This window comes from Artemia franciscana, chromosome 7, assembly GCF_032884065.1.
Source record: "Artemia franciscana chromosome 7, ASM3288406v1, whole genome shotgun sequence".
Lineage (NCBI taxonomy): Eukaryota > Metazoa > Arthropoda > Branchiopoda > Anostraca > Artemiidae > Artemia > Artemia franciscana.
Window position 1 is genome coordinate 11,348,895 of NC_088869.1, and position 27,304 is coordinate 11,376,198.

At 35.6% G+C, this 27,304-nt stretch overlaps 1 protein-coding gene across 2 annotated transcripts in view; it reads right to left on the reverse strand.

The window, feature by feature from the left end:
• Positions 1-27,304, reverse strand: part of LOC136028844 (sodium-independent sulfate anion transporter-like) — a 96,218-nt gene that overhangs the window by 16,609 nt on the left and 52,305 nt on the right. For both annotated transcript variants that reach the window (XM_065706778.1, XM_065706777.1), the window contains exons 3-6: positions 24,559-24,754; positions 18,836-19,056; positions 13,945-14,284; positions 1,643-1,807 (exon numbers count right to left, since the gene is read on the reverse strand). In XM_065706778.1, coding sequence (XP_065562850.1) covers positions 1,643-1,807; positions 13,945-14,284; positions 18,836-19,056; positions 24,559-24,754 — 922 coding nt within the window. The remainder of the gene's footprint in view (positions 1-1,642; positions 1,808-13,944; positions 14,285-18,835; positions 19,057-24,558; positions 24,755-27,304) is intronic.

A 27,304-nucleotide genomic window follows, 5' to 3' on the forward strand; every position in this document is an offset into this window, starting at 1 on the left:
AGGTGTCAAAAACTGTGCTGCCAGGATCACAATTACGCCTAGAAGAAGGAAAAATCTGTCATATTATTACCTATACCTCTAGGCCTGACACAAACAATGAAAATTCTTGAATTACATAAGATACTTACAAAGGGGGGATAACTTTAAATCTGCTTGAAATATCCGAAGGAAACAATTTCTCATTAGCTTCCTATAATTTTCACAGGATTTTTCCAATTCTCCTGAATGGACCTGCTTATACTCGATGGCTTCCCAACAAAGCTCTTACATGACTGTCTAAATTACATTATATGAAGTATGCTTGTCACAATTATTGTGACACCGTATTTGTAGTAGTTTATGTGTATGAAATAAGATATTCTGAAAGTTTTGTGTTATAGAAGTGTGCGAAAATGTGAAAGACCAGCAAAATTCTTGCTTAAAATTAATAAAATGATAGGTTTAACATAAAAACTATTAAAGGAGCAAACTAAAATGTAAAATAAATGATTAATAAGTAACACAAGAAAAAAAATTATTTGAAGTTAATAACATAAAGGCTTTAATGTGATATATTGAGAAAATAGGTACAGAAATGTAAAATGAAGGTTAAAAAGCACAGAAAAAGAATATTGTTTGAAATTAATAAAATAACTTCTTTTCACCGAAATAGTATTAAAGGATTATACGAAACTGTAAAAAAAACAACAAGGTTAACAACAAATTTAAAGAACAAAGGATTTGACAGAAGAAGGAAAAAGCTGTACATTTTGATCTATGCCTTTAATCCTACCACGAACAATGATAATTCTTGAATTGCACAAGATACATGCAAAGGAAGGGGAGGGGAGAACTTTAAGCATGCTTGAAACATCTGAAGGAAATTATTCGTCATTAGTTTCCTATAATTTTCACATAATTTGTCCAATTACTCCTGCAAGAACCTGCTTAAACTCGATGGTTTTCCAACAAAGCTCGTACATGACCGTCTAAATTATAGTATATGAAGCATGTTTGAGACAGTTATTGTGACACAGTGTGTGTAGTACTATATGGGTGTGAAATAAGATCTTCTGGGAGTATGGCGTTATAGGAGTGTGGCAAAAAGTGAAATACAAGCAAAATTTCTGCTTAAAATTAGTAAAATAAAAGGTTTAACATAAAAAAAAACTATTAGAGGACCGTACAAAATGTATAATACAAGATTAATAAGCAATAAAAGAAAAAAGAAATTGTTTGAAGTTATTATGTAACATAAAGATATATAACAAGATATTTGAATTTAATTAATGCAATATAGCATGAAAAAAATGTACGAAACTGTAAAATAAAGGTTAATGGGGAAAGAAAAAGAAAACGTTCGAAATTAATAAAATAACATCTTTTCACCAAAATAATGTTAAAGGATTGTACGAAACTGTAAAAAAGCTAGGTTAACAAGAAATGAAAAAAAAACTTGACTCAGATTAAGAAAATAAAGCTTTTTGACCAACATAGCGTTAAAAGAGGCTACAAAAACATGGGCCTTTCCGGATTTTTTTGTATATGAGATGAAATTTTAAATTGAGGAGAGGCAGGGGGAAAATCAAGTGTAAACTCTATTTTAAATCCTCCTATTTTTACACACACCAAATGACATTCATATATAATCCGAATTTCTTACTTGTTATTACTCCACTGATTGGTGTCTGAACACCACTTGCTTCATTTACAGCTGTTCTTGAAAACGACCCAGTAACAGGGAAGGACGAGAAAAAAGCACCTATAACATTGCTCGCGCCAATAGCAATTATTTCTTGAGATGCATCTACTTTCTTCATGCCACCGGCTGAAAACAAATCAAATTTTAAGGAAATAGAATTTAAAAAAACACGTTTTTTAAAACTGAAAACAAGGAGTAAGATTAAAACTTAAAACGAACAGAAATTATTAATTATATGAAAGGCACGGTCCCGTCCTTTACGCTAAAGTTTTTTATTGTTTTAAAAAGCAGAGTTGGGAGAAAGAGTCAAAACTTAGTGTAAAGAGCGGGGCGTTGAGGAGGAGACAGACCCTTTCATATACGGAATAATTTCTGTCTGTTTTAAGTTTTAATGTTGCTCCTTACTTTCACTTAAAAGCATTTTTTTTTATTTAATTTCTGAGCATTTTGAATTAATGCAGGTTTTGATTTTGGCTCACTGTACGTGAATAACTAAAATGAATTTTGCATATTAATTTTTTTTTTTTTTTGCTAAATGCTTTCCCAAAATTTTTATCGGACGATTTATGGAAAAAAAGAGCAGGGGAGGGGGCCCAGTTGTCCTCCAGTTTTTCTGGATACTTAAAAAGGATACAAGAACTTTTAATTTTATTTACAAACGTTTCTATTAATAATAAATATACGTAGCTTACGACCTGATTTACGTAACGAACTTACACATTTTTATAATTTTATAACATATATGAATGGGTTCGCCCCTTCGTCAATACCTCGCTCTTTACGCTAAAGTTTGAATTATTTTCCAATTCTTTAATAATAACCCCTGAATCACAAAGTTCATTTGATTTGAATAAATAGCTCTTTTGAAATTACTAAGAACACTTTAACGTAAAGACCAGGGTATTGAGGAGAGGACAAACCCACTCATATGCGTAATAATTTCTGTTCGTTTTAAGTTTTAATGTTGCTCCTTACTTTCATTAGAAAAAACTAGTAATTTATTTAATTTCTCATTGTTTTTTTCAATACTGCTGGAAAATCCAGCGTCTTCTTCATGGAAATTCTCTTCCCCATGAAAATTTCCTCCTCGGAAAGATCTTCCCACGTAAAATCATCCCTCTGACTCCCCCAACCAGAAGAAATCCCCCTGAAAACGTCTGTATGCTTTCCAATAGCCAATACTGCATGTAAACAATGGGAAAAGTTCATGACTTCCAGCCCATCCCCCAGGGACTTTGGGGGATTAAGTCCTAAAAGAAATAATTATTAGTTTTTTTACCATAAGGAATAAAATAACTATCTCAAAATTTTGATCCGGTGACTTTGTGAAAAAATGAGCGTGGAGGCCTAGTTGCCCTCTAATTTTCAAAGTCACCTAGAAAGAGCACTTGAAGTTTAATTACCATTTAAATGAGCCCTCTTGCAACATTCTAGGACCACTGGATCGATACAATCACCCCTGGGAAAAAAACAACAACAAATAAACGTGTATCCGTGATTTCTCTTCTGGCAAAAGGTACAAAATTCCACATTTTTGCTGATAGGAGATTGAAATCTCCACGGTAGGGTTCTCTGATACCGTGAATCTGATGACGTTATTTTCATTAAGATTATATGACTTTTATGGGTGTTTCCCCTTTTTCGAAAATAAGGCAAATTTTCTCTAGCACTTAACATTTGATGAGTAAAAGTAAACTTAATAAAAACTTGTATGTTTATTATCAAAATAATTACCACGAACTGTTTGACTTTTCACTGTTCGTTTTCCTGTTTTAAAAATTTCGGAATAGATTCACCAAGCTAAGATTTTGAGAAAGATGTATTGTTAGCTTCTTTAAGAGTTATTATAAGGAATAAGCATATTAGAACCAAATTTAATATTCTTTTTAATATATCCTCCCAAAATCTCTGGTTGAACAACTTGGACACATGATTAATTCTTTTTACTTCACTAGGTTTTTTAGAATTATTCTGGCTTACTGGCAAAGCTGCTTAAAAAAATGGATTGAATAGGCTAATCATTCTGTTTCATAATTTAGATAATTTTTTAAGTTAAAATGAAAATTTTCACTATATTCTTATGACTTCTGATTCATATGCCTATTGTTGTTGCATTTCAAACTTCTCTTCATTTAATTTAATATCCTGTGTGGGCTTCGCTGGCAGTCGGGTTTGTAGAATGAACCCATATTTTGCAACAAGCAGCTCTACTTTTATTTACGATTTGAACCTTAATGATACTTTTTTGAATAAAATTAGAGTAATAAAAATAATTCTGCAAATCAAATAAGCACAAAAGTAAATGTTAAACAGAGTCCAAACAACTAAAAATTGTTACCTAAACCAGTTTTTCTGTCAGACTTTTTAATACTATTACTACTGCTAACAACTCACAGCAACACCAAGCCGTCAGAGGCCAACGCAGTTATGCAAGCTCCTTCTGTATCCGAATTTATTCAATGCCTCCCTTTTTACACCATCCCATAAAGCTCCCATTTCCTTTAAACTTTCTTAATGACGTCCTCCCAACCCAAATGAGGATAACCTGCTTTCGGTTTATCCCTAGACGGTTATATAAAAACGACAATCTTCGGCAATCTGTTATCCTTCATCAACGCAACGTACCCTAGCCATCTCAACCTTTCCTTCATTATAGCCATTAAAAGCAGGATTGAAATACATTTTTCGTACAGTCTACTGTTTGAAATACGGTTAGTCAGCCGTGTACCTAGAGCAATATGTAGGCGATTGAAAACATCTAGCAAATTTCCATCTGCTTTTCGGAGCATCCTTACTTCAGAGCCATATTTGATGTATATTATGTATATCTTCTAATATACTAATCTTGGTTTGCAGACTCACCTTTCAAACTTTTTTTAAATGTAAAAAGAAAAAACACCCTTAGCATTGACTATTCTACTTCTAACACCTTCACTGCTCCCAACATCTTTACTAATAAAACTACCAAGGTAACTGAAGCTTCCTACCTGATCAATGGTTTCGTTACCCGTCGTCACTTTTTCACCTTCAATTATTCCTAGCCTTAGTGACTTAGTCTTCTTAAAAGTAATTTTCACACCTATTCTATCACCTTGGACTCGCAAAACCTCTGAAAGCTCATTCATTTTACTCAAAATTCCATCTAGGATGCTTAAATTATCAGCATAATCTAAGTTCAGAAAAGTTTGTCCTCCCCATTTGTTTTTGTGGTCTTCCATTGCTTTTTTGTGCTCCTTAAGACAAAGCCCCGTCAAAATGATCCATATATCATGGGGTAGAACACAACCCTGCTTAAGTCCTGATTCAATACAAAACCAGCTGCTAATCTCATTTCCTACCTTAACCGCAACAGTGTTACTTTCGTACATAGCACAAATCCCACTAATGTATTTGTCTGGTATACCATACAAGGATAATACCTTTGCCTAAGCTCTTCTATCAACAGAGTCGAACACTGGACAAACCCATAAAACTGAGGACAGAAGGTGTTTGACAACTAAGGCAATTCTCAATTATCAACCTAAGACTGAAAATTTGGGTGACGCATCCCATACCTTTTCTAAAACCGCACTGTTCTTACCTCTAAACTCTGTCCACAGCATCTCTCAGTCTAAAGAGTATCATATTAGTAAGTAATATGCTAGATAAGAAAACCAGACCAATGCCTCCATAATCACCAAACTCACTCTTAACACCTTTCTTATACAGGGCTTTAATTAAGGTTTTCCTAATATCCTTAATTACTTCCCCTTTTTCAAAAATCTTATTCATATTCTTCGGCAACTTATTTCTAACCTCAAAGCCACAATGTTTACGGAATCAATTGCTACACTATCAGTACTTGCAGTCTTATTAATTTTTAATCCTTTTAGTAGTGTCGCTAATTCTTCCTCACAAAACTAATCTTCCTTCGCTTCCAAAGGTATCATAGAACTCTGTCATTTTTCCTCCATATCCTTTATTACAAACCTAACTCGTTTTAGCACATTCTCAAAATCATTGCCGTCTAGCCAAATTTTCCGGCTCCCCCGTATTTTTATCCGTGGACTCCACTTCTTTCCCCCTTAGTTCATATTTTAATGCTTCCTGCCCTTTCTTTATCTGCCCTTCTCGTCTCTATTAAACATAAAGCTTTTTTGCTAATGTTCTTAGCTGCAGTCCAGACTTTCTTCCCTAAGACACCATCAGCAACTTCACAAATCGTTTTTCTTAAATTATTCCAACCATCTTCCACATTGTCAATTTTTAGACTCTCAAGTTTAGTATTCAATTGTTTCCTTTGAAATTTGCTCTCAAATTCTCATCCTAAGGTCTACCAACATCTCAAATTTTCGATAGGTAGTTATCCTTCTGAAATTTCAGATTTAAATTAACCCTAGACACTACTAGACGGAGTTGTTTTACTTTTAACATTAATAACAGCATTCCTATATACCCTAGTATTGAGTATTGATCCTACCAGTATTTTTTTTAGTATAACATAATCAATAAGGGTTGCCGTCCTACCATTATGTAAATACCATATTAACTTATCGGCCATTTTATGACCAAACACCGTATTTGTTATAAATAAATTATTTTGCCTACATAATTGCAAAGAGTTGTAGTCATTACTGTTTTCTTTTCCAACACCAAATTTGACCTAGGCTAGTATGCAGTCTCTCGGTATCTCATTCGGCTGGGGCTTTAAAATTTCCTAAGAAACATCGTATTTCAACCTGGGACCCTGTCTTTTTGCTCATGTAACTGTGAAATTCATTTGAGTCACTGGTATCTCTGTCAGTGGGTTCTACTGGGGTATATGCTATTATTGATGATAATCTGAGCTTTTTAGTTCAACAATATGCAATTAGTATTCTAATATTAACACCTTCCCAGCCTAAACAAGACTTAGAAGCTTCTTTATTCATCACGAGCCCTACTCCTGTCCATGTACACCATCTTTCCTGACTAAGTAAAAAAAATTTATGAGGGATCACATAAATTCTCCAATCTACACTGAAGTGCTTAAGCTGGCATAGAACTGGACAAGAAGAAGTCCCTGGGACCTCCAGTATGAATGGACGTTTTGTGCAATCCTGGGCCCATCTTGGTCACAAAATGGTTTTCAGCATGGCGATGCTCTTCCATCAATAAGGTTCGAAATTTTGCATGGACAGTCTCAAGCACATTACCTCCGGTTCATTATGTATTCATACCTACAAATATTATGCTACTACGAGGAGGCAGCCCGTAGTAGATAACTCAGTTTGGAAAATGTTTTTCAGCCCGAAATCACCTGTCAAAAAAAAGACCAAGCCCCTAAGAATTATCCATTAATCAAAATTCAGTGCGAATGCTGCGTCATTTATTAGGCTATAATTTCCTCCCTCAAGTTGGAAGAGAGCTGACCCTAAGGTCCCTAGTCTTGCAAGTATCCCAAAAGGGTCGAGGCAGCCTTTTGCAGAGGCCGTTGTCCGTATTTCTGGATCTTACGTCCTGCCACAATTGTCCTCCTATGGAGGCTCCTCCCGTGATGATTTTGTGTGTCACCATGCAATTTAAACAGGCAATTTAATTATTTGTGTGATGTGTGACTTCTTCTTCTGGCTATATCAAGATGCATTAAAGTAAATTAATGAATCTATCAAACAAGTAAGTAATTAAAAAAACAGGTAGCTCTTTTAGAAGGTACAGCTTTAAATTCTTCAAATCTTGTACCTTAACTCTATAGAGGAAATTGTTGTAGAAAAAAACTGTGCTTTTCGTGCTTAGACTGCCATCTTGCTGCAAAAAAATATTGCTTTTAGCAGCCTGTATTGGTGGTGGAGAAAGATGGCAAATGAGTTGATGCCTTCGGTGAGCTGCTGTGTGACATTTGGCCTTTGTAATGAGTCTCTAAGCCCAGGAATAAGAAAAAAAATTGAAAAGATTGGCATTTTCTAAAATTGAAACTGCAAATAAAACGAAAAGCTGGGAGATTTCTTTGATAGCCTACGTGTATAAAAAATATACTATTTCGAATTACTGTGGATGGAATTCATGTTGTTTGCAAGAATTTGCATCAGTAGCAAGATACATTTCCATATGTTGTAAAAATACAACACCAAACTATCGTGGCTCAAAATTTTGAAACGAATAACTAAATAAGACAAATAAAAAGGATGAAGAAAATAGTATAACTTTACATCGACTATTATGTAGGAGGGGTCAAACCTACATAACAGCCCACACCACCCCTTCAGAGTTTGTGGATCTTCGAGTAGGCAGGGTGTATCATAGGCCTTAATTTTGCTTTCTTTCTAGATCGCGGAATCTTACGATAGACTAAGAAAACGAGCTAAGAATAGCTGAATTGACGCAGAAGAGGCAGCAAATTATATTTTTGATTTTCCAGAAGAAATGTTGTCGGACGTGTCGGATGAAAATGATGACCATGATCCAGACTTCTTGTCTCCAGAAGATTTTACTAATGATCTTGATCCAGACTTGTTACCTTTACTGGACAATCGCCACATCCGTTTAGGAAAGGATGATGTTGAGGCAAGTGGAGAGCCCAGTGACAATGACTCGAGGGAAACCCTACGCTCTAGTCAGTAACTGCGAGCGGGAGCAGCAAGTACTGAAAAATCAGAGAGGAAATCGGAAGTCCGAACTTTATTCATCACGAGCCCTACTCCTGTCCATGTACACCATCTTTCCTGACTAAGTAAAAAAAATTTTATGAGGGATCACATAAATTCTCCAATCTACACTGAAGTGCTTAAGCTGGCATAGAACTGGACAAGAAGAAGTCCCTGGGACCTCCAGTATGAATGGACGTTTTGTGCAATCCTGGGCCCATCTTGGTCACAAAATGGTTTTCAGCATGGCGATGCTCTTCCATCAATAAGGTTCGAAATTTTGCATGGACAGTCTCAAGCACATTACCTCCGGTTCATTATGTATTCATACCTACAAATATTGTGCTACTACGAGGAGGCAGCCCGTAGTAGATAACTCAGTTTGGAAAATGTTTTTCAGCCCGAAATCACCTGTCAAAAAAAAGACCAAGCCCCTAAGAATTATCCATTAATCAAAATTCAGTGCAAATGGTGTGTCATTTATTAGGCTATAATTTCCTCCCTCAAAGATGGAAGAGAGCTGACCCTAAGGTCCCTAGTCTTGCAAGTACCCCAAAAGGGTCGAGGCAGCCTTTTGCAGAGGCCGTTGTCCGTATTTCTGGATCTTACGTCCTGCCACAATTGTCCTCCTATGGAGGCTCCTCCCGTGATGATTTTGTGTGTCACCATGCAATTTAAACAGGCAATTTAATTATTTGTGTGATGTGTGACTTCTTCTTCTGGCTATATCAAGATGCATTAAAGTAAATTAATAAATTAATCAAACAAATAAGTAATTACAAAAACAGGTAGCTCTTTTAGGAGTTACAGCTTTAAATTCTTCAAATCTTGTACCTTAACTCTATAGAGGCAATTGTTGTAGAAGGAAACTGTGCTTTTCGAGCTTAGACTGCCATCTTGCTGCAAAAAAATATTGCTTTTGGCAGCCTGTTTTGGTGGTGGAGAAAGATGGCAAATTATTTGATGCCTTCGGTGAGCTGCTGTTTGACATTTGGCCTTTGTAATGAGTCTCTAAGCCCAGGAATAAGAAAAAAAATTGAAAAGATTGGCATTTTCTAAAATTGAAACTGCAAAAAAATGAAAATCTGGGAGATTCCTTGGGTATCCTACGTGTATAAAAAATATACTATTTCGAATTACTGTGGATGGAATTCATGTTGTTTGCAAGAATTTGCATCAGTAGCAAGATACATTTCCATATGTTGTAAAAATACAACACCAAACTATCGTGGCTCAAAATTTTGAAACGAATAACTAAATAAGACAAATAAAAAGGATGAAGAAAATAGTATAACTTTACATCGACTATTATGTAGGAGGGGTCAAACCTACATAACAGCCCACACCACCCCTCAGAGTTTGTGGATCTTAGAGTAGGCAGGGTGTGTCATAGGCTTTAATTTTGCTTTCTTTCTAGATCGCGGAATCTTACGACAGACTAAGAAAACGAGCTAAGAATAGCTGAATTGACGCAGAAGAGGCAGCAAATTATTTTTTTGATTTTCCAGAAGAAATGTTGTCGGATGTGTCGGATGAAAATGATGACCATGATCCAGACTTCTTGTCTCCAGAAGATTTTACTAATGATCTTGATCCAGACTTGTTACCTTTACTGGACAATCGCCACATCCGTTTAGGAAAGGATGACGTTGAGGCAAGTGGAGAGCCCAGTGACAATGACTCGAGGGAAACCCTACGCTCTAGTCAGTAACTGCGAGCGGGAGCAGCAAGTACTGAAAAATCAGAGAGGAAATCGGAAGTCCGAAAAAACTCAGCTGGAGAAAAGTAAGGATAGAAAAATTTGATCCGTTCTGGCACGAAATGCCTTGCCAAGTTCGAGGCATCTTGGAGACTCCACTGAAATACTTCCGAAAATTCTTTGACAATGCACTTCTCGAGCTGATAGTTGAACAAAGTAACGTCTTTGGACTTTAAACTGAGGGAAGATACATCTGCTTCACTGTCGAAGAGCTAAAAGTTTTCATGAGCACTATTCTACTATTGCCAGTGATAAAAGTTTCTTGTTATCCTATGTATTAGGAAGAAGCTAGCAGATACCCTACAATTGCCAACAAGATGAGCCGACAAAGATTTGACAAGATCAAATGTTTTCTTCATTTCAATGACAACAAAAAAGCTAAGAAACCGGGAGAAAAAGCATTTGACAAGCTGTACAAAGTTCGGCCCGTCCTGGATCATATCCGTTCCAAATTCCTCTAAATCAGGCCATAGAACACAATTCAATTAACGAGCAAATGATTCCTTTCAAGGTGCGAAGTAACTTGAGACAATATCTACCAAAACAGTCGACGAAGAAGGGAATAAAAATGTTCACACGAGCTGGTGTGTCAGGTTTTGTACATGATGTTGAAGTTTATCAAGGCAAGGGCAGTCATATCGAAGATGAAACAGAGCCAGATCTTGGAGTTGGAGGCAACATAGTTTTATGTCTCGTGACTACCTTACCAGAGAAAATGAACTACAAGATTTACTTTGACAACTGGTTTTTGAGCTTGAAAGTAATGAGTTTGCTAAGAATTGAAGGGATCCCTTGTATTGATACGTTGAACAAAGTTAGACTGAAGGGCTGCCTGATCTTCACAGATGGTGAAATGAAACAACAAGAGAGAGGAACTTCCGATAACAGGATTGACATTAATTTTGTTGTTATTGTAGTGTCATGGTTAGAAAACAACACGGTTTGCTTGGCTTCGACGTATGCAGGAATAACGTGCCATAGGATACGTGCAGAAGCTGGAACGTTAAGGATTAATCCAGGGCTGAAGTTTCAAGACCTGTCATTGTTTATTAGTATAACCGTCATATGGGGATGGCGTAAATGTAGCAGACATGCTGGTGGAGGTTTGCCGAACTCATCATCGGAGACGAAAATGGTATATGAGAATCTTCATTGGCTTATTGACGCCGCAGTTTGCAATAGTTGGCTTCTTTTCAGGTCTTAATTCAAGGACAGACGAACCGATGACCTTCAAAGCCTTCAGGTTTGAAGCTGCAGCAGAGTTGTACGCCTTGACACGGGTGGTGTCTCAACGTAAACGTGGTGGGAAATCCGCAGATATCGAAAAAGGTCCCTGCCCCATTCAAGGTTGCAATCAAATCCGACCGGCAATATCTACTCAAGTAGATGGACTTTACCACTGGCCAAAAACGACTGAGAAGCAGAGCCGCTTCAAATAATATAAATTGGAATATACCACTTTTGGACGCAAAAAATGAACTTTCACTGTGCCCTACTGTCAAAAACAATTATTTTAAAGCCTTTCACAGCAAGTGAAAATGTCTTATTCTTGTATTCTTGAGAGACTAATTTCGTGTTTTGCAACGTGGTACAAAATTGTCAATTTTGGATAAATAGTGCAAAAATATTTTTTTTCAATAGTCTGACCTAGAGATTATATGGGAGGCCTTGGATATTTTTCCTGGCATTCGTTCCTACAGTGGCTTGTCCTATATTGGGTTAATAGACTTTATTGAACTAAATCTATACTAGCGAAAACTAATTTGTATATGTAATTAAAGCACCTGTAATCTAGAAAGAAGTCTTAAGTTTAAAGTATTAATGGACTTCAATGCCACTTGTCTCAACTTTCAATTTCACCCTTTACTTTTTCCTGAAAATCACTTTTTTAGTTGATCTCTGCTTGTTTTGACTGCACAGTGTTATATTAGTGTTTATCTAATAAGTCTCCGGTTTCTTTAGTTTTTGGCTTAAGTATTAAAATATTATATTCTAATTTGAATTTTTCCGTTGCATCATGTAATCTATATGTCGTTTTTGATTGTATTCAATATAATTCCTGCGAAATAACCTTCAACTTGAATTTGTTGCGTAGGACAGTTCTTCTAGAAAATAAACTCAACAGAAATCTCCTCGAAAAACGTTCAAAGATTGGAAATATAAGCAGAGAATAATTTTGAATAAGTGACATGACTATATGCTCTTTATAATTGAAAGTCTTTATGTATCATAAGAGAGTCTATGACTTTTATCCGCAGTATCCTCGTCGCTACGAGTTACGTAACACAATTTCAAATTAACTCAATAGTTCTATTCTAGCTTTGTCATCATAGAATTATTTAAAACGTTTAAAAATTTAAACCAGTCTCTATGTATACATTTTCATATTCTTATTTTTGTCTCTAGAAACTAATGATAAATACTCATGGGGATGTTGGCATCCTTGTAAAGAGTGGGTTTAAATGTAAAGCGAGAATTGATTTTGGCTTATAGATTGGGTTAGAGTTAAAATTCGGCAGTTGCAATTGAATTTAGTGGTAAAAAAAAGTATATTTAGTATAATATATAGGACAGCAAGTACTCACCTAGATGAATTTTTCGAAGGAAACAAGTCAGCTGATTTTGAATTTGCCGACATGGTTAATTCAAAAAGAGAATCTTCCGTAGTTTTTCGCGGAAATTGAAATTTATTGATTGCTCCCCTGTATTTTTTCTGAAGAGGAATCCCTATGAAACCAAATGACGAAATAATGTATGGTACTTTACCCATTCATAATAGTATATGCACCATTAAGGCAAAGAAGTTAAAAAATAAGCACCCTATTACCCCATGGGTAATAACTGAAATGCAAAAGAAAAGCGCAGGATTGAACTTCATCAAAATCGTCTGGATGATAAAAGGATAAATCTGGATGATAACCCGTATAAATGGTTAAAAAAAGACTCAATTTAGTAAAAAGATTATGTTAGAAATGTATGGATGAATATTAAAACAAAATTATTTCGAATAGTAAAGGAAATATTATTTCCAAAAGCGAAGCAAATACAAAAGAAACACGGAACTTGATAAAAAAAAAGTGAACCCTAGAAAAGGGAATTTTAATGGGGAAGAAATACAATTTATGGGACTCACACGTAAAACTAAACTTGAAATTGCAAATAAATTTAGATTTCTTTTTCTAATGCTGGCCATTGAAGACAAAATCATATTAAAAACACATGTGAACAGCTCATCAACAGAATATACGTAATAATATAGGTGAGATCTCTGATTTAGCCTTTGGAATGTGCACAAGAGATGGACTTTCTATAATATCAAAATCCATAGAGTTAAATTCTGAGGTAGTGGACTTATTTCTTCGAATGTTTTAAGCAATATTGCAATAAGTCCTTCCGTGTCGGTAGCTTTGTAAAACCTATCAAGCTTTTATTAGTTCCCCATTAATGACATAAATGAGCAAGAAAGCCTAGTTTAATGACATAAATATTTTACAGTTTACATTAGCGCTCTCCCCTTTCTTAAAAGTGAAGCTATTTGGATCTAAGACTAGTTGTAATATCACATTTGAATATTATGCTACATTTATTCTTTGACTTGGATACTTATAGAAGCCACCGAACTCTATTCAAAGCTCAATGAATTTCAACCAGAAGTGCAAAGAAAATGGTCACAGCCAAGGTATGCAATGGACTGGTGCTACCCAAATGCAGAGCAAGTCGCCATGAAAATATTTTTTTTTTCCTTCCTTTTGCTGTCGGTGTTCATAGCCTTAATGTTCTTTGATTACTTTTATTCTACTTTTAAAACCAATGGCACTGAGTACAGCTTTTGCAAAAACTCTGATTAATGTTTTGTTAATGAAATGGTTTGGATTGTGAATAAGCTATAAAAGAAATCTTACAAAAGGCTTTAGCTATGGCCACTGCTTCCAAAATGGCCACCAAGGGAAGAATAATCATCGAAAACCCAGTTTCTGTGAAAAGTTCTGGAGTCTGCAAAACCACTTCTCCACTTGATATGTTTCGAATTTGAAAAGGAGGGGCCGCAAATGGGGGGAGGCCAGCTGTGATGTTTCCAATAAGTTTAAAGGTATCTTCTGATGAAGGATCGTAAATGCTAACCGCTATTCCAGCACATACAAATACACAGATTGCATTGCGAGCTGTTGATAAAAACCAAATTGACTTTGACATTACTTTACCCATTGTGGAGTCACCAGATACTTTCACTCGTCCAAGGGCCTAAAATGAAGCTATTTCAGAAAATTATGATTGAAAATAATCATTTTTTACAAAAGAAAGACAGAGGATAATTTAACATTTCACGCGATATTATCTCAAGGTTATAAGGTAAAGCCAATGTTTGATCAATATCATAATAAGCTTTTAAAAGATACTGAATCTCGATTCATTGTTAGAGGTACATTAGAGCCTGGTATGTTTGAAAGAAATAACCCTTAAATTACGAAAATCTGTGCGCAGAGGAGCAAAATGATTAGTATAAGGATGTCTTCGAGAAAGTGGTATCCTTGTTTTCTTAGGGTGTAGGAAGGGGATGGAAGCTGCTTATTTTTAGGGGAAGGGATAAAAATGGTTTAGAAGACATAAAAAAAAGTATTTTTGTTACGTTTCTACACATTTCCTTGGGCAAATATTTTATGTGCATATGGATTTGAAAAAATGTTATTATAGAATATAAGTTACTATAACAAATTGAAAATCTATGCACAGATTTGCAACGAATTTAAAAATCTGTATTGTTTTGGGGTTCTTTGACTACCCTTATTTCACTCAATCAAGATTATATGCAGCTTGGGCACCGTGAATGAGTCGTATCATATGTTCCAAATTGATTAGGTTACTCTGAACTGAGTTCTACAAATTTTTACTTTCTATTTTGTTTGCAAAAGACATATCAGATCTTTTTTTATGGTATTTAGTAAAGTACAAAAATTTGTATTGAGTGTGATCCATATCCATCATTTTGCTATACTGTCATATATCAATTGTAATACTTAGTTATTTATTTTGTATATATATAACGTTACTTTTGTTGTAGGTATTATTTATGTTATGTACATATGAATATATATATATATATATATATATATATATATATATATATATATATATATATATATATATATATATATATATAATAGCAACGAAGACAGGCTGCCTTTCCATCACAAACACCAAAATCAAGAAGAACAATAGGGAGTTTTTCAAGACAGTGGGAAGCAACATAGAATGAATATTTCAGCCCTATGTCCAAGGGCTGTCCTCTGCAATGCAAAAATTTATAATAAAAAAAAGCTTACAACAGGATAAAATCAATAAAACTAAAATCATAATTTTTTCAAAACAGTCCCAGCATCCTTACTTCAGCGAAGTTCAACCAGGAATGGTTGGACAACGTTGGACTGATTGACGAAGTTCAACCATGACCACGATTGAATTGTCTGGAGAATAAATCTTTGAGGAAGAGACATTTTTCGTGGAGATGTAGTCAGGCTTCCTTGCATTATTTAAAAAATGACCAGAAGTTAAACTATAAAAACAGGTAGTTTCATGCAAATTAGGGAGCAACATTAAAACTTAAAACGAAAAAAATTATTAATTATATGAGTGGGGCTGCTCCTTTTCAACGCCTCGCTCTTTTTGCTAAAGTCTAAATTTTGTCCTAATTCTTTAAGAACGACTCATGAAACACTATGGTGCTTCATGTAAAACAATGAGAAGTGTGTTCTTAAGTATTAAAGAACTTTAGTGTAAAGCTATACGTATTTATTTATGTTCGTTTTAAGTTTTAATGTTGTTCCTTACTTTCGGTTGAAAAAACTTGTTTTATTTTCGTTTAATTCATAACGACACCTCATTGAAAAGCCAATACAATTAAGAGCTCAATCGAACACCTTTTTATGTATATATGATTAGCTCTACTTACCATAATTACCAGTGTAAGGTTGCCTCTGCCCAGTAGTGTGGGTAAGGTTATTTTCTTTTGCTGACTTGTACAACCACTCAAAAAAATCTGTTTGATCAATCATTTTCACCTTTAAATCCTTTCTTTCAAATCTATAGTAAAATTATTTGGTTCAAGGGAAGAGACAACAAAAATGACATGTGAGTTTAAGTGGGTGGGAGCAGTGCGAATATTTACAATAGCTTCGATGGTATGGATGTGTCAAAATAAATAAAATTATGCTAGATGTCAATAAGAGAATTTCCCAAAAAATATTTCTCACTCTCTTAGCGCGTGTTCCATTCCTATTTCAAACTTATCCCCCGGCATACCCAACGAAGACCAGTTTAGCCCAGGAATCCATCCCTCTAAACAATTCTCAGCCCCAGGTACTTATGCGTGCCCAGTCAATCCAACCCTCCAAATCATTTTCCTCAATCCAGACCCTCCCCACTCCTCTAATCAAGTTCCTCTCGAAAATTCACTTTCTTTTGTCTCCGTTCCTCTCTGAGCGTCCAAGAAATGAACGACTGGTTCTGGACTCCACCCATCATTTGCCAAAATATACCCGAACCCTCCCATCTCAGATACCCTCCACCGTAATTTCCTCTACCGAAATCATCTTGCCTTACCATCCCCACCTAAAGGACACTCCCAATTTGACTTCTTACCACATCACCAGAAAATCTTTCCCCTATCCCTTACAATTTACCGCCCTGGCTACCCTACCTGTGTGACTCTTGTTTGAGAGTCCCTAAATGCGATAAATATCCTCTAATAAATAGTCAACCCCAGAATTATAGACTCCATCCCATAGTCCAGTTAAAGCTTCACTGGCTACCTGTGAGTATTCTGATAAAAGATATTGTTTCTCCTCTTTAATAGAGGATTATCTTACAAAAAAATATTTTTTACCCACGGCTTCCTCAATTTACCGACTTCAAAACTGGCTTGATAGTCTTTTGGTCAAGGTTGGTGATTTTAAACCCTACGACAAGCCTTCCTAGAAAACCCCGAATGATAAAATTTCACTTCTAGGTGAGATTCTTTCTACTCCCAGTATTAACTTTCCTACTAACACCCCGTCAAAGTTGCCTCGGACTGAAGCTTTTTTGAAGAAACCTATTGTTAAGGAGTTTGATGGAAACTATTACCACTTCCCCCTTTTCCTCATTCAGAACGTAAAAGTTTGGATTTTAAAAAGTAAGTTGAGGTAGAAGCAACTGCAAAAGTGAATCTTATTAATATAATTACAGGTGCTGGTGCCCAGGCACTAAATCCAGATCTCCTTGGAAAAACTGGTTTTAACGAGTTTACAAGGCTACGCCCGGTTGACCATCCACTGGGGAACATAGGAGGAGGAACAGTGTTTTCTCGCAAAGGATTGCCTATCCCCTACCCTTATCGATGTGGCAGGACTACGTGATTGCGATAAATCATTTCATTTCTACTAAACCCATGTCCCTGCCTTGGCTTTACATTTATTTAATCATTTGCTCATTTTATTATTTACCCGGACAGAATGCTTTTTTCTTTGTTTTTCTCCCTTAATATATTTTATATATTAATATATAGCCTTAATATACTTTTTTTTTAATCGAAAAATTGAAATTATGTAATTTTGTTTTTTAGAGCATATACAATATTTTAACTTTTCATAAATTTTCAAGTTGGAATGTTTTTTGTTTTTGTTATTTTTTACTTTTTTTATTCTTTACAGAATCATACTCCACAGAAGAGTGAACACTAAAGCCCTTATAAACTTTGACAAACTAAAAAAAAAACAAAAAAAAGCATAAAATAAATTCTCAAATGAACGTTTCGTTTACCATTTAACATTGGGTGTTATTATTCAGATATCTTACTACCCACTAGAAAAGGAAAGTCTTCTCTTTTTATTTTAATTTCTGAGTTTTGTCTTTTTGCTGGTTTCGTCGACTTTTATTTTATTGTACTTATCCCGGTTGTTCGGGATATAAAATAAAATAAGATAAAGAGGAAATTTTTGGAAGATAGTAAATAGAACAGTAGTGAAATATATGCAGATATATCAGCTGTATATTCAGCAGCCTTTATCAGCAGAATACAAAATAAAACAAATAAAAAAACTTCCTCAAAATGTTAGATCACTAAAACAAAATTTTAATCTAAGATCGTAGGATATATTTTTTAAATTCTAGGCTTTCTGACCTTAAAAAAACTGAGCCAAGATTCTAAGAGGCTTACGAAGAATTATATTATTCCCTGTGTTATTCATTGTCTTCAAAAATTTACTCACAAACTTCTGTTGTTTTATATAATGGAAAATTAGTGTGGTTTTTGTCGGTATTTACACAATGGATAATAAGATATCAACTCTTTAGCAGTTTGGATGGATGTTTTCCTGTCATATGGTAAGTCATTAGGATAGTGTAATGAAAATGGGGGTGTTTGATTATTTTTGAAATATCATAATACATGATATTTATCATACGAGTTCTAGCGCTTCTTAACTAAGTTTGAACTCATATTTTTTATATACTTTGTAAAATGGATCATATTTGACGTGAAGGTCAAATTCTTTCGAATTAAATATACATTAACATATAATAGTTCTGTTTCTGACGTAAAATTTCAATCCTTCAAATCTAGAAATTCAAATCCTTAGATATTTTGAATAAGAATTCTTATTCATAATATCTGACCTTTCCCTCTCCTTACCCCTTCACAAAATTCCACTGGCATTATATTACGAACAAATTTTTGCTTTTAGCATTGACTCCATTAACAACTAAATAGTTTATCAAATAGTTTCAATAAAATAATGATTATGTGTAATAGCTGCTTACCCTCATTGAAAACAAAAGAACAAGGCAAGTCATTCCCATTATTGTGTCAGCTAGTCGAATTTGCTTGATATGTTTGAAAAACTGAATTAATGTATCGAGAAAACCTTCTGATTTATAACTCAGACCAAATAGAGACTTGAGCTGGGTTGAAGATATTGTCAAGGCGGCTGCTGAGGTGAATCCATCTATGACTGCCAATGATATAAAGTCCAAAAAAAATCCTAGAAAACTTACAAATTCTTCAAGAGATTCCTATTAATACAGGGTAATTTTCCCATGTCTAGGATACAAGCATCCTAATACGTAATGTATACATCCTAATACACTACCGGTACTGCAAATTTCTTTTACATCTACCTCGTTCTTACCGGAATACAAAACTGGTTAAAAAGTATTGTGCGACAGATATTACTGGTGCTTTCGAAAAATTATCGGCCAATCTAGCTATTGAAGCGATTTATAGGCTAGGATGTTTTCATCGCCTTATCCGTCTTTTTTCTGTATGTGATTAAATTTGTTTCTTGTATTACTTTTGCTGATTTTCTTTTGTATTTTACTCCACTTAACCTCTGTTTTTGTAAAGTGGGTGATAAATAAATTATTATTATTATTATTATTATTGGGATGTTTATGTTAATTCACAGTGAACTGGTGAATTTAGGAGGAACTAGTTTAGATGCCGTAATTATGAGTTGCTAATTATGAGGAATTGTTGATCCTTGAATTAAATTATTCTAGAGGCTTGTGAAACAAACACACACACAAATACATACACACACACACACACACAAACACACACATCCATATGAGCAACGTGAAACATCATATCCACATCAGGGATGGTCGTACCGTTTTTGTATCTATGTCGGATGCATAACTACACAAGATTGATACTTTTTCATACTGCTTTGGAGATAATTAATATTAAAAAAGGACTGTGTTACTTTAGCGTCTGTATAGAATAGTAGGAGAATTAACAACTAGTATCTTCTACACGTGTAAAATTGCACACAATGTTCAATGATCCTGAACAACTAAAGAAAAAGACAAGGAACAAGGAATAGCAACAAAACACATACCAAACAAGAATACTACGTAAAACTATAGAATGACATAATAATTATGATATTGGGCGGGGGGGGTTAAATATTTCAGAAAATTGACGATTAAACAAGAGACGCTTTATATAAAAAGAAGGAAGTGCTTCACGAAAAAAAAATTCATTCAACTGAAATTACTGATTTTCCAGGCCATTACTTAAGACTACACCCTATTATTGGCCACAAAAATACATTCCTAATTGGTCTCTACCTTAAGAAATAATTTTCATTTTTCTTAGGCTGATTGTACCAAATTTATAGTGACATCATGATATCAATAAGAAGGTCATACTTCCTGCAATAAGAAGACATGCGACAGTCGATACAAGCCTGCCGCACAGCCAAGTCAATGCAGATCTAAGCCACCAGGGATCGACATAGCTACGTATGCTCCTTCTCTATTTCAGTCTATTAAACATATCCCTTTCTTACCCCCCCCCTTACCAAGTAGTTGCAATTTCCTTCAAATCTATTTGACGACATCCTCCCAACCTCTTAAGGGACGAACTACATTTTCTTTGGTTCTAGACGGCTAGTAGACAAAGAATGTATTTGACAATCTATCATCTTTCATCCACAAAATCTGTCTTAGGCATCGCAGCCTTGTTGTAATTATCAAAGTCAGTGCAATAGCCCTGTCTAAGTAAAAAGTAAACTGTGCGCAATATAGTTTTTTTTTTTTTACTTTTTCTCTAGCTAAGGCACTTTGTATCGACAGAGCTGTTTTAGAAACTTTAAAATGGGTTCATTTGATTGTGAACTTAAAGTTCTAGAGTCCCTTTAAAAATCAAATGTGATCAAAGGCCCCCCAAAAACACCCTTTTTCCCAAATGCATCCAATAAAATTTTTGAGATAATCATTTGTTTAGATTATTCTAAAGATCATACAAAAACAGCACTGAGGTTCAAACAAATCCCCAGAACCAAACGGGTAAGGGTTGTAAGTTATGGCCCGTAGCATATAAGGCCTTATGGAAGAGGTGATCATATTAACTTTCAAGCAGGCTCATTTTATGGGAAAGTGAAAGGTTTAGCTTTCTTTTGAAGATTCGACAGTTTATCGAGAGCTATCCACCCTAGCCCTTCCCCATACTTTCTTCTCCCCTAATGATTCTGACTAAAATTTTAAGATAACATTTTGGTTTCAAAATAGTTCAAAGATCCTGTAACAACAATTTCAGAATTAATAAAACACTCCAAATCTTTGTGCAAGGACTTTAAACTATGTTCATGGGTTATATAGGGGTTCACATAGAAGGTGTAGTAGAATCAGTTTTGAAAGAGCCTCCTTTAGCTCCTGTTTTAAGTCAAAGGTGACTAGAGGGCAACTTTTCCCCCTCCCATGCAGCTTTTCCACAAATATATCCAATTAAAATTTTAAAGCAGTAATTTGGTTCAAAAGAGTCCAGAGGTAGCGTGACAATGCCTCCAGGGTTGACATAGCCCCCCGGGGCCCAGGAGCAAGGGCTGTAAGTTATACTCTGGACCTAGATAAGATGTAATTAAAATAGGAACTCTACTACCCTTTTTAAAAGTCAAAAGTAATGGAGGGGAAACCACCCTCCCCCTCCCCGTTTGCCCAGGTCCGTCATTTTCTGAAACTCATCCAAATCAAAATTTTGATACATCTATTCTATTCAGCATCATTGAAAGTCCAGTAATTACCTCTTTGGAGATGTCATTCCCGCTCCTTACAACTCTTAGGACAAGGGCTCTATGTCGTCTATTATCTACACATATTGTATGTTATTGAGAAATGGGGACGTGTTTGACCTTTTCAAACGGACAAAGTTTATTCAGGTAAAGCATTCCGAGAATGTTTAGGGGCGAAAAGAAGTAGATCAAAATGCAAGTTGTCAAAAGGGCTTAACTCAGGAATGACTGAGCATATTAAGTTGGAGCTCTCTTGTAATGATAAGAGAGATAATTAATTGACCAAAAAGACAATATCTGCTCACAGCTACTACTGCTACTCCAAGAACTAACACTGCTACTACTACTAACCCTACTCATGCTACTACTGCTATTACCACTAAAACTACTGCTTCTGTATAGAATACTACAAAGGCTAAGGATATTGAAATGAAACTCTGAGAAAATGTTGAGGGGAAGATTTATCTATACCAGACATACTATACATTGTTAAAAGGGCGTATTAGAGATATGTTTTAGAAATTTTATGATATCAACGTAAAACATCCAGGGTATCATGACGGGGGTGTTCAACAGTAAAAAGGACAACATATACTTGCTACTTCTGCAATTACTACTATTGTTACTACAAGCACTAAAACACCACTGCTGCTTCTACGGCTACTCCAGCTAATAGTATGATGCTAGTACCATTAAGGCTAAGTGTATGAAAGTGAGAATTGAAGAGAATGATAAGGGGCTAGTTCTAGTTCTGCTAAAACTAGGGGTATTAAGTTGACAAATTTGGAGAATGTTGAAACAGTACTGAAGTAAATGGAAAAACACTGTGCGAAAACAGGTTACGAAGGGACATATCAGCAATGCTTCATCAACAGTATTATTGCATTAATTTAACATTTTCAACCCGAGTTGAGAGGGATACTGAAGACAACCATAGGTGTTGTTCCCTCTTCTGATAATAATGTTACTACCGCTACTACAGCTATTGCTACTATGCAAGCTAAGGGTATCAAGGTTAAGCTTCCAAGGAATATTTAGGCGGATGTTGAACTAAATCAAAATGAACTATAAGCAGATTGTAAAACGAGGTAACAGCAATATCTCACGAACAGACTAATTATTAATTTGTAACTTTCAGGGCATGTTGTGTTAGATTTGAGCTAACCAAAAGGGAGTCAGTGAATGCTAATACTACTGCTGCTACGAATGGTATAGATAATTTACTTACTTACTTACTTGTAATTGTTAGACGTTCAAGCCACATTCAGGCTCATCGTGGCACCCACCAGACGACAAATATTTTTTTCCATAGATTGCACTCGAGGGTGGCAGGCTCCATAATTTCAAGCCAGTGACGATCCCAGCTTCATTGAAATTTTCGAAAACCTCCAATAGACTCTAAGTAAACCTCGACTGTCAAAAGCCATGTTATCTTCTGTACTCCAGTTTTCTTCTTCCATGCTGGTAGTAGAGGAATTTTGAGGCATTTTTTGGTAATATGCATGGTGATATGCATCTCCGCATGGTGCAGCCACACCAACTCTGGAGCCTTATTTTAACAATATCAGAGACAAGTGGGCGATTCCCACCTCTTCTTTTAGCCACTCTGTTTGAAACTCTGATTGAGAGGTGAATGCCGTCTATATTTTACATTTGCTTTGTAGGGTCATTTTGGAACTTAGGATAATCCTTTCTTTGTTAAGTTTTTTTTTTTCAAATTATTAATGACTTTCAGTACTGATTTGTGATTTGGTAGTATCAAAAAGTGATTTGTGCTATGAGCGAGAATAAAACTGCTGCGGTTAAGGCAGGAAATGAATCAGGAGTTAATCAGGGTTGTGTTCTATCTCCCTTTATATGGATCGTTTTGATGAATTTCGTCTTGAAGAGCACAGGAAAGGCAATTAGAGACCACAGAATCAAATGGGGAGGAAAAATGGTCCAAGACTTAGATTATGCTGGTGATTAAAGCATAATAAATGAAAGTGTGGCCAAAATGGATGAACTTTTAAGAGGTTTTGCGAGTTCAGGGTGATAGAATAGGCTTGAAAATGAATGTGAAAAAGACTAAGTCACTAAGGCTAGGAATAAGTGAAGATTAAAAGGTGACGATGGGTAACGAAAAAATTGATCAGGTTGGCAGCTTCATTTACCTTCATAGTATTATTAGTAACGACGGTGGGAGCAGTGAAGATTTTAAAGTTGAATAGCTAAGGTTCAGAGTGTTTTTTCACAGTTAAAAATAATTTGAAAGAATAGAAAGATAACCAAGATTAGATTATTGGGAGCTACAGTTATGAGAGTGGTCAAATATGGCTCTAAAGAATGGGTGCTCCAAAAGCAGATGATAATTTACTAGATGTTTTCCAGAGATATACCCTACGGATTGTTCTGGGTACCCGGCTGACTGACAGTATTTCAAACCGGAGGTTGTACGCAAAATATGGTTCAATCCCGCTTTCTAGGGCTATAATGAAAGAAAAGTTGAGATGACTAGGCCACGTTCTGCAGATGAGGGATGACATATTGCCAAAGATTGTCCTTTTTGACCAACCATCTGGCGCTACACTGAAAACAGGTCGTCCTTGTCTGGGTTGGGAGGATATCATAAATAAAGATTTAAAGGAAATGGGAACTTCCTTGGAGGTTGTAAAGAGGGAGACCTTGAATATATTAGGTTGCAGGAGGAGCGTGCGTAGCTGTGTTGGCCTCAGGCGGCTTGGTGCTGCAGTGAGTTATTAATAGTAGTAGTAGTAATAGTAGTAGTAGTAGTTTAGTATTGATATAGATTTATCCCAGTCGCTTATTTTTTGTTATAAATAAATTAAAAAACAAAACAAAATAAAAGGAAATTAATTAGGTCATCTAATGGGATTTTACTAACTGAATGCGATTAGAGTAGCTTTTTCCCCCTAAGCAAAATTAAAAGTGTTATATTCTTAGGAAAAAGATAAAAAAAAATATGCAAACCTAAATTAAACAATCCAAGAGCCAATTCAATGAGTCCAGAAACAAAAGCAAGGAACACTGCCACTTCTGGTCCATATTTTGTAGCCATTGGGTAGACAGTTATAGCCAATAGAGCCACTGGACCAATTGCCAAGGATTTTGTCCCACCAAAAACAGCATATACGAAACCACCCACAATTGAAGAATAGAGACCATACTAGAAGCATTATATCAAGATTAAGTCCGTAAAAATTTTTTACTAATGACTCAATTACGAACAACTGGCCACATTAACTAGGTTATATGCTAATTACATCCTCCCTTCCCACAAACACTCCCCCAAGAACTCCCTTATACGGACACTCCCAAAAACAACTTCCATCCCAAATTCCCCAGATGACAATATCTCTGCAAAAATTCCCTCCCTCGCCCATTCTCCCTACTAAAAAATCTCTTGACTCAAAAGTACCTCCAGAAAATTCCCCCAAAATGCAAAATTTAGTAGCCAAATAGAAAGTCAGAAAAATAAAGAGAATGAAGAAAAATATCAGTCAGGAGTGAAACAAAATAGAAGCTGGGATTAGGGAGTACAAGTAATTCCTCCTTCTGGACTTGGTATGCCACTAATATCTATAGTACAGGATATCAGTTGGTCAGCATTGTGGTTAAAAGTAGATTCAACAAGCATACATCAGAAGGTTTTCGAGTCTTAAGTACATTTAAGGAACCTTTTTTGGCGTAAATCTAATATAAATAATAGGGAGTCAAACTTCAACTCAGAACAATTCCTCATGAAAGTAAGCAAAAAATTCGGTTCAAAATCCCAAAACAAATAATTAAAAGAAATTATTATATAAAGTATATTCTATAGGATATTTTACACAGCATACCTTGTTTACATAAGGAGCATAGGCAGAATTTAAAAAAAATGATTTTCTAGCTTCATTCTTTTTAATTGCAATAGCTTACTTTCCTTTTGGCTGCTCAATTTAACATTTGAGGAAACAATTCCAGGAGTTATTTTGCTCGAGGGGGGAGGAAATTTTCCTCGGGATATAGTTGTTGGAAGAAAAAATGTCCGGGTTCGATATTTCAAGAATGGAGAATTTTCCATAGGGAATTGAACAAATGGAAGCATAGATGGAACAACGGGCATGATGCTAGAATAAAGGAGTGAAAAAAAAGGAGCAAGACTGGGAAACTTGCGGTCAATTTTTCCCACTTGAGGAGTGGCGCCCCTCGAGGAAATTATAGCCTAGTAAACAACACAGCACTCGTACGGGATTCTGATTATTGGATAATTTTCTGGGCTTGGTTTGTTTTGATGGGCGTTTTCGGGCTGAAAAACCTCTTCCTAGCTAATTTATCTACTATGGGCTGCCTCCCCGTAGTAGCATAATATTTGTAGGCATGAATATATAATGAGTCGGAGGTAATAGGCTTGGGACTGTCTGTGCAGGATTTCGACTCTTGTTGATAGAAGAGCATCGCCAAGTGCTGAAAACCATGTTGTGACCAAGATGGGCCCAGGATTGCACAAAGCCTCCAACTTACTGGAGGTCCCTGGGACTTCTTGCTGTCCGGTTCTAAGCCAGCTTAAGCGCTTCGGTGTAGACTTGAGAAGATATGTTGGTCCCCATCCTGCACTGGTATCCGGGATCACTGCTTTTCTTGAGGCCAAAATAATTTCAAAGATTTAAAGAACATGAAAATTGGAACTTGGAATGTTACGACGTTAAAAAATGACTATCGCATCGACATTTTGACTGACGAATTCAGACGGTTTGAACTGGATTTATTAGGAGTTTCAGAAACTCATATCCCAGGGGTAGGAAGCATGAAATTAGGTGACATAGAATTTGTTTACTCAGGAAGGAAGGATGGGGTACATAGACAGGGAGTAGGGCTCATGATGAATAAGGAAGCTGCTAAGTCTTGTTTAGGCTGGGAAGGTATTAATAATAGAATACTAATTGCTCATTTTATGACTAAAAAGTTTAGGGTATCAGTTATAGTAGTATATGCCCCCATTGAACCAACTGATGGAGATACTAGTGACTCAGATGAATTTTACTTACAGTTACAGGAGCAAATAGACAGGGTACCAGGTAGAAATATGGTGTTTTTGCTAGGAGATTTTAATGCCCAGGTTGGTAGAAATAGGGATAGATGGTATCCTAGCCTAGGTAATTTTGGTGTAGGAAAAGAAAACAGTAATGGCTATAGGCTTTTGCAATTTTGTAGGTATAACAACCTAGTTATAACCAATACGGTGTTTGGTCACAAAATGGCCCATAAGTTGACACGGTATTCACGTGATGGTGAGACAGCAAACCTTATTGATTATGTTATTGTAAACAGAAGACTAGCAGGATCAATACAAGATACTAGGGTGTATAGGAGTGCCGTTATTGATGTTAAAAGTAAAGATCACCATCTAGTAGTGTCCAAGGTTAATTTAAAGCTGAAATTTCGGAAGAGTAACTCCCTCCCGGGAAGTTATGATGTTGGTAGACTTCAGGATGAAAATTTGAGAAAAAAATTCCAGGAACAGTTGAGTACTAAACTTGAGGGTTTAAAATTTGACAATGTGGAAGATGGATGGAATAATTTCAGAAAAACAATTTGTGAAGTTGCTGATGGTGTCCTAGGGAAGAGTGCTAAGACAGCAACTAGGAATATTAGTGAAAAAGCTTTAGGTTTAATAGAGAGTAGAAGGGGTTTGTATAAGAATTATCTGAGCGATAGGTCGTATGAAAACAAAAGG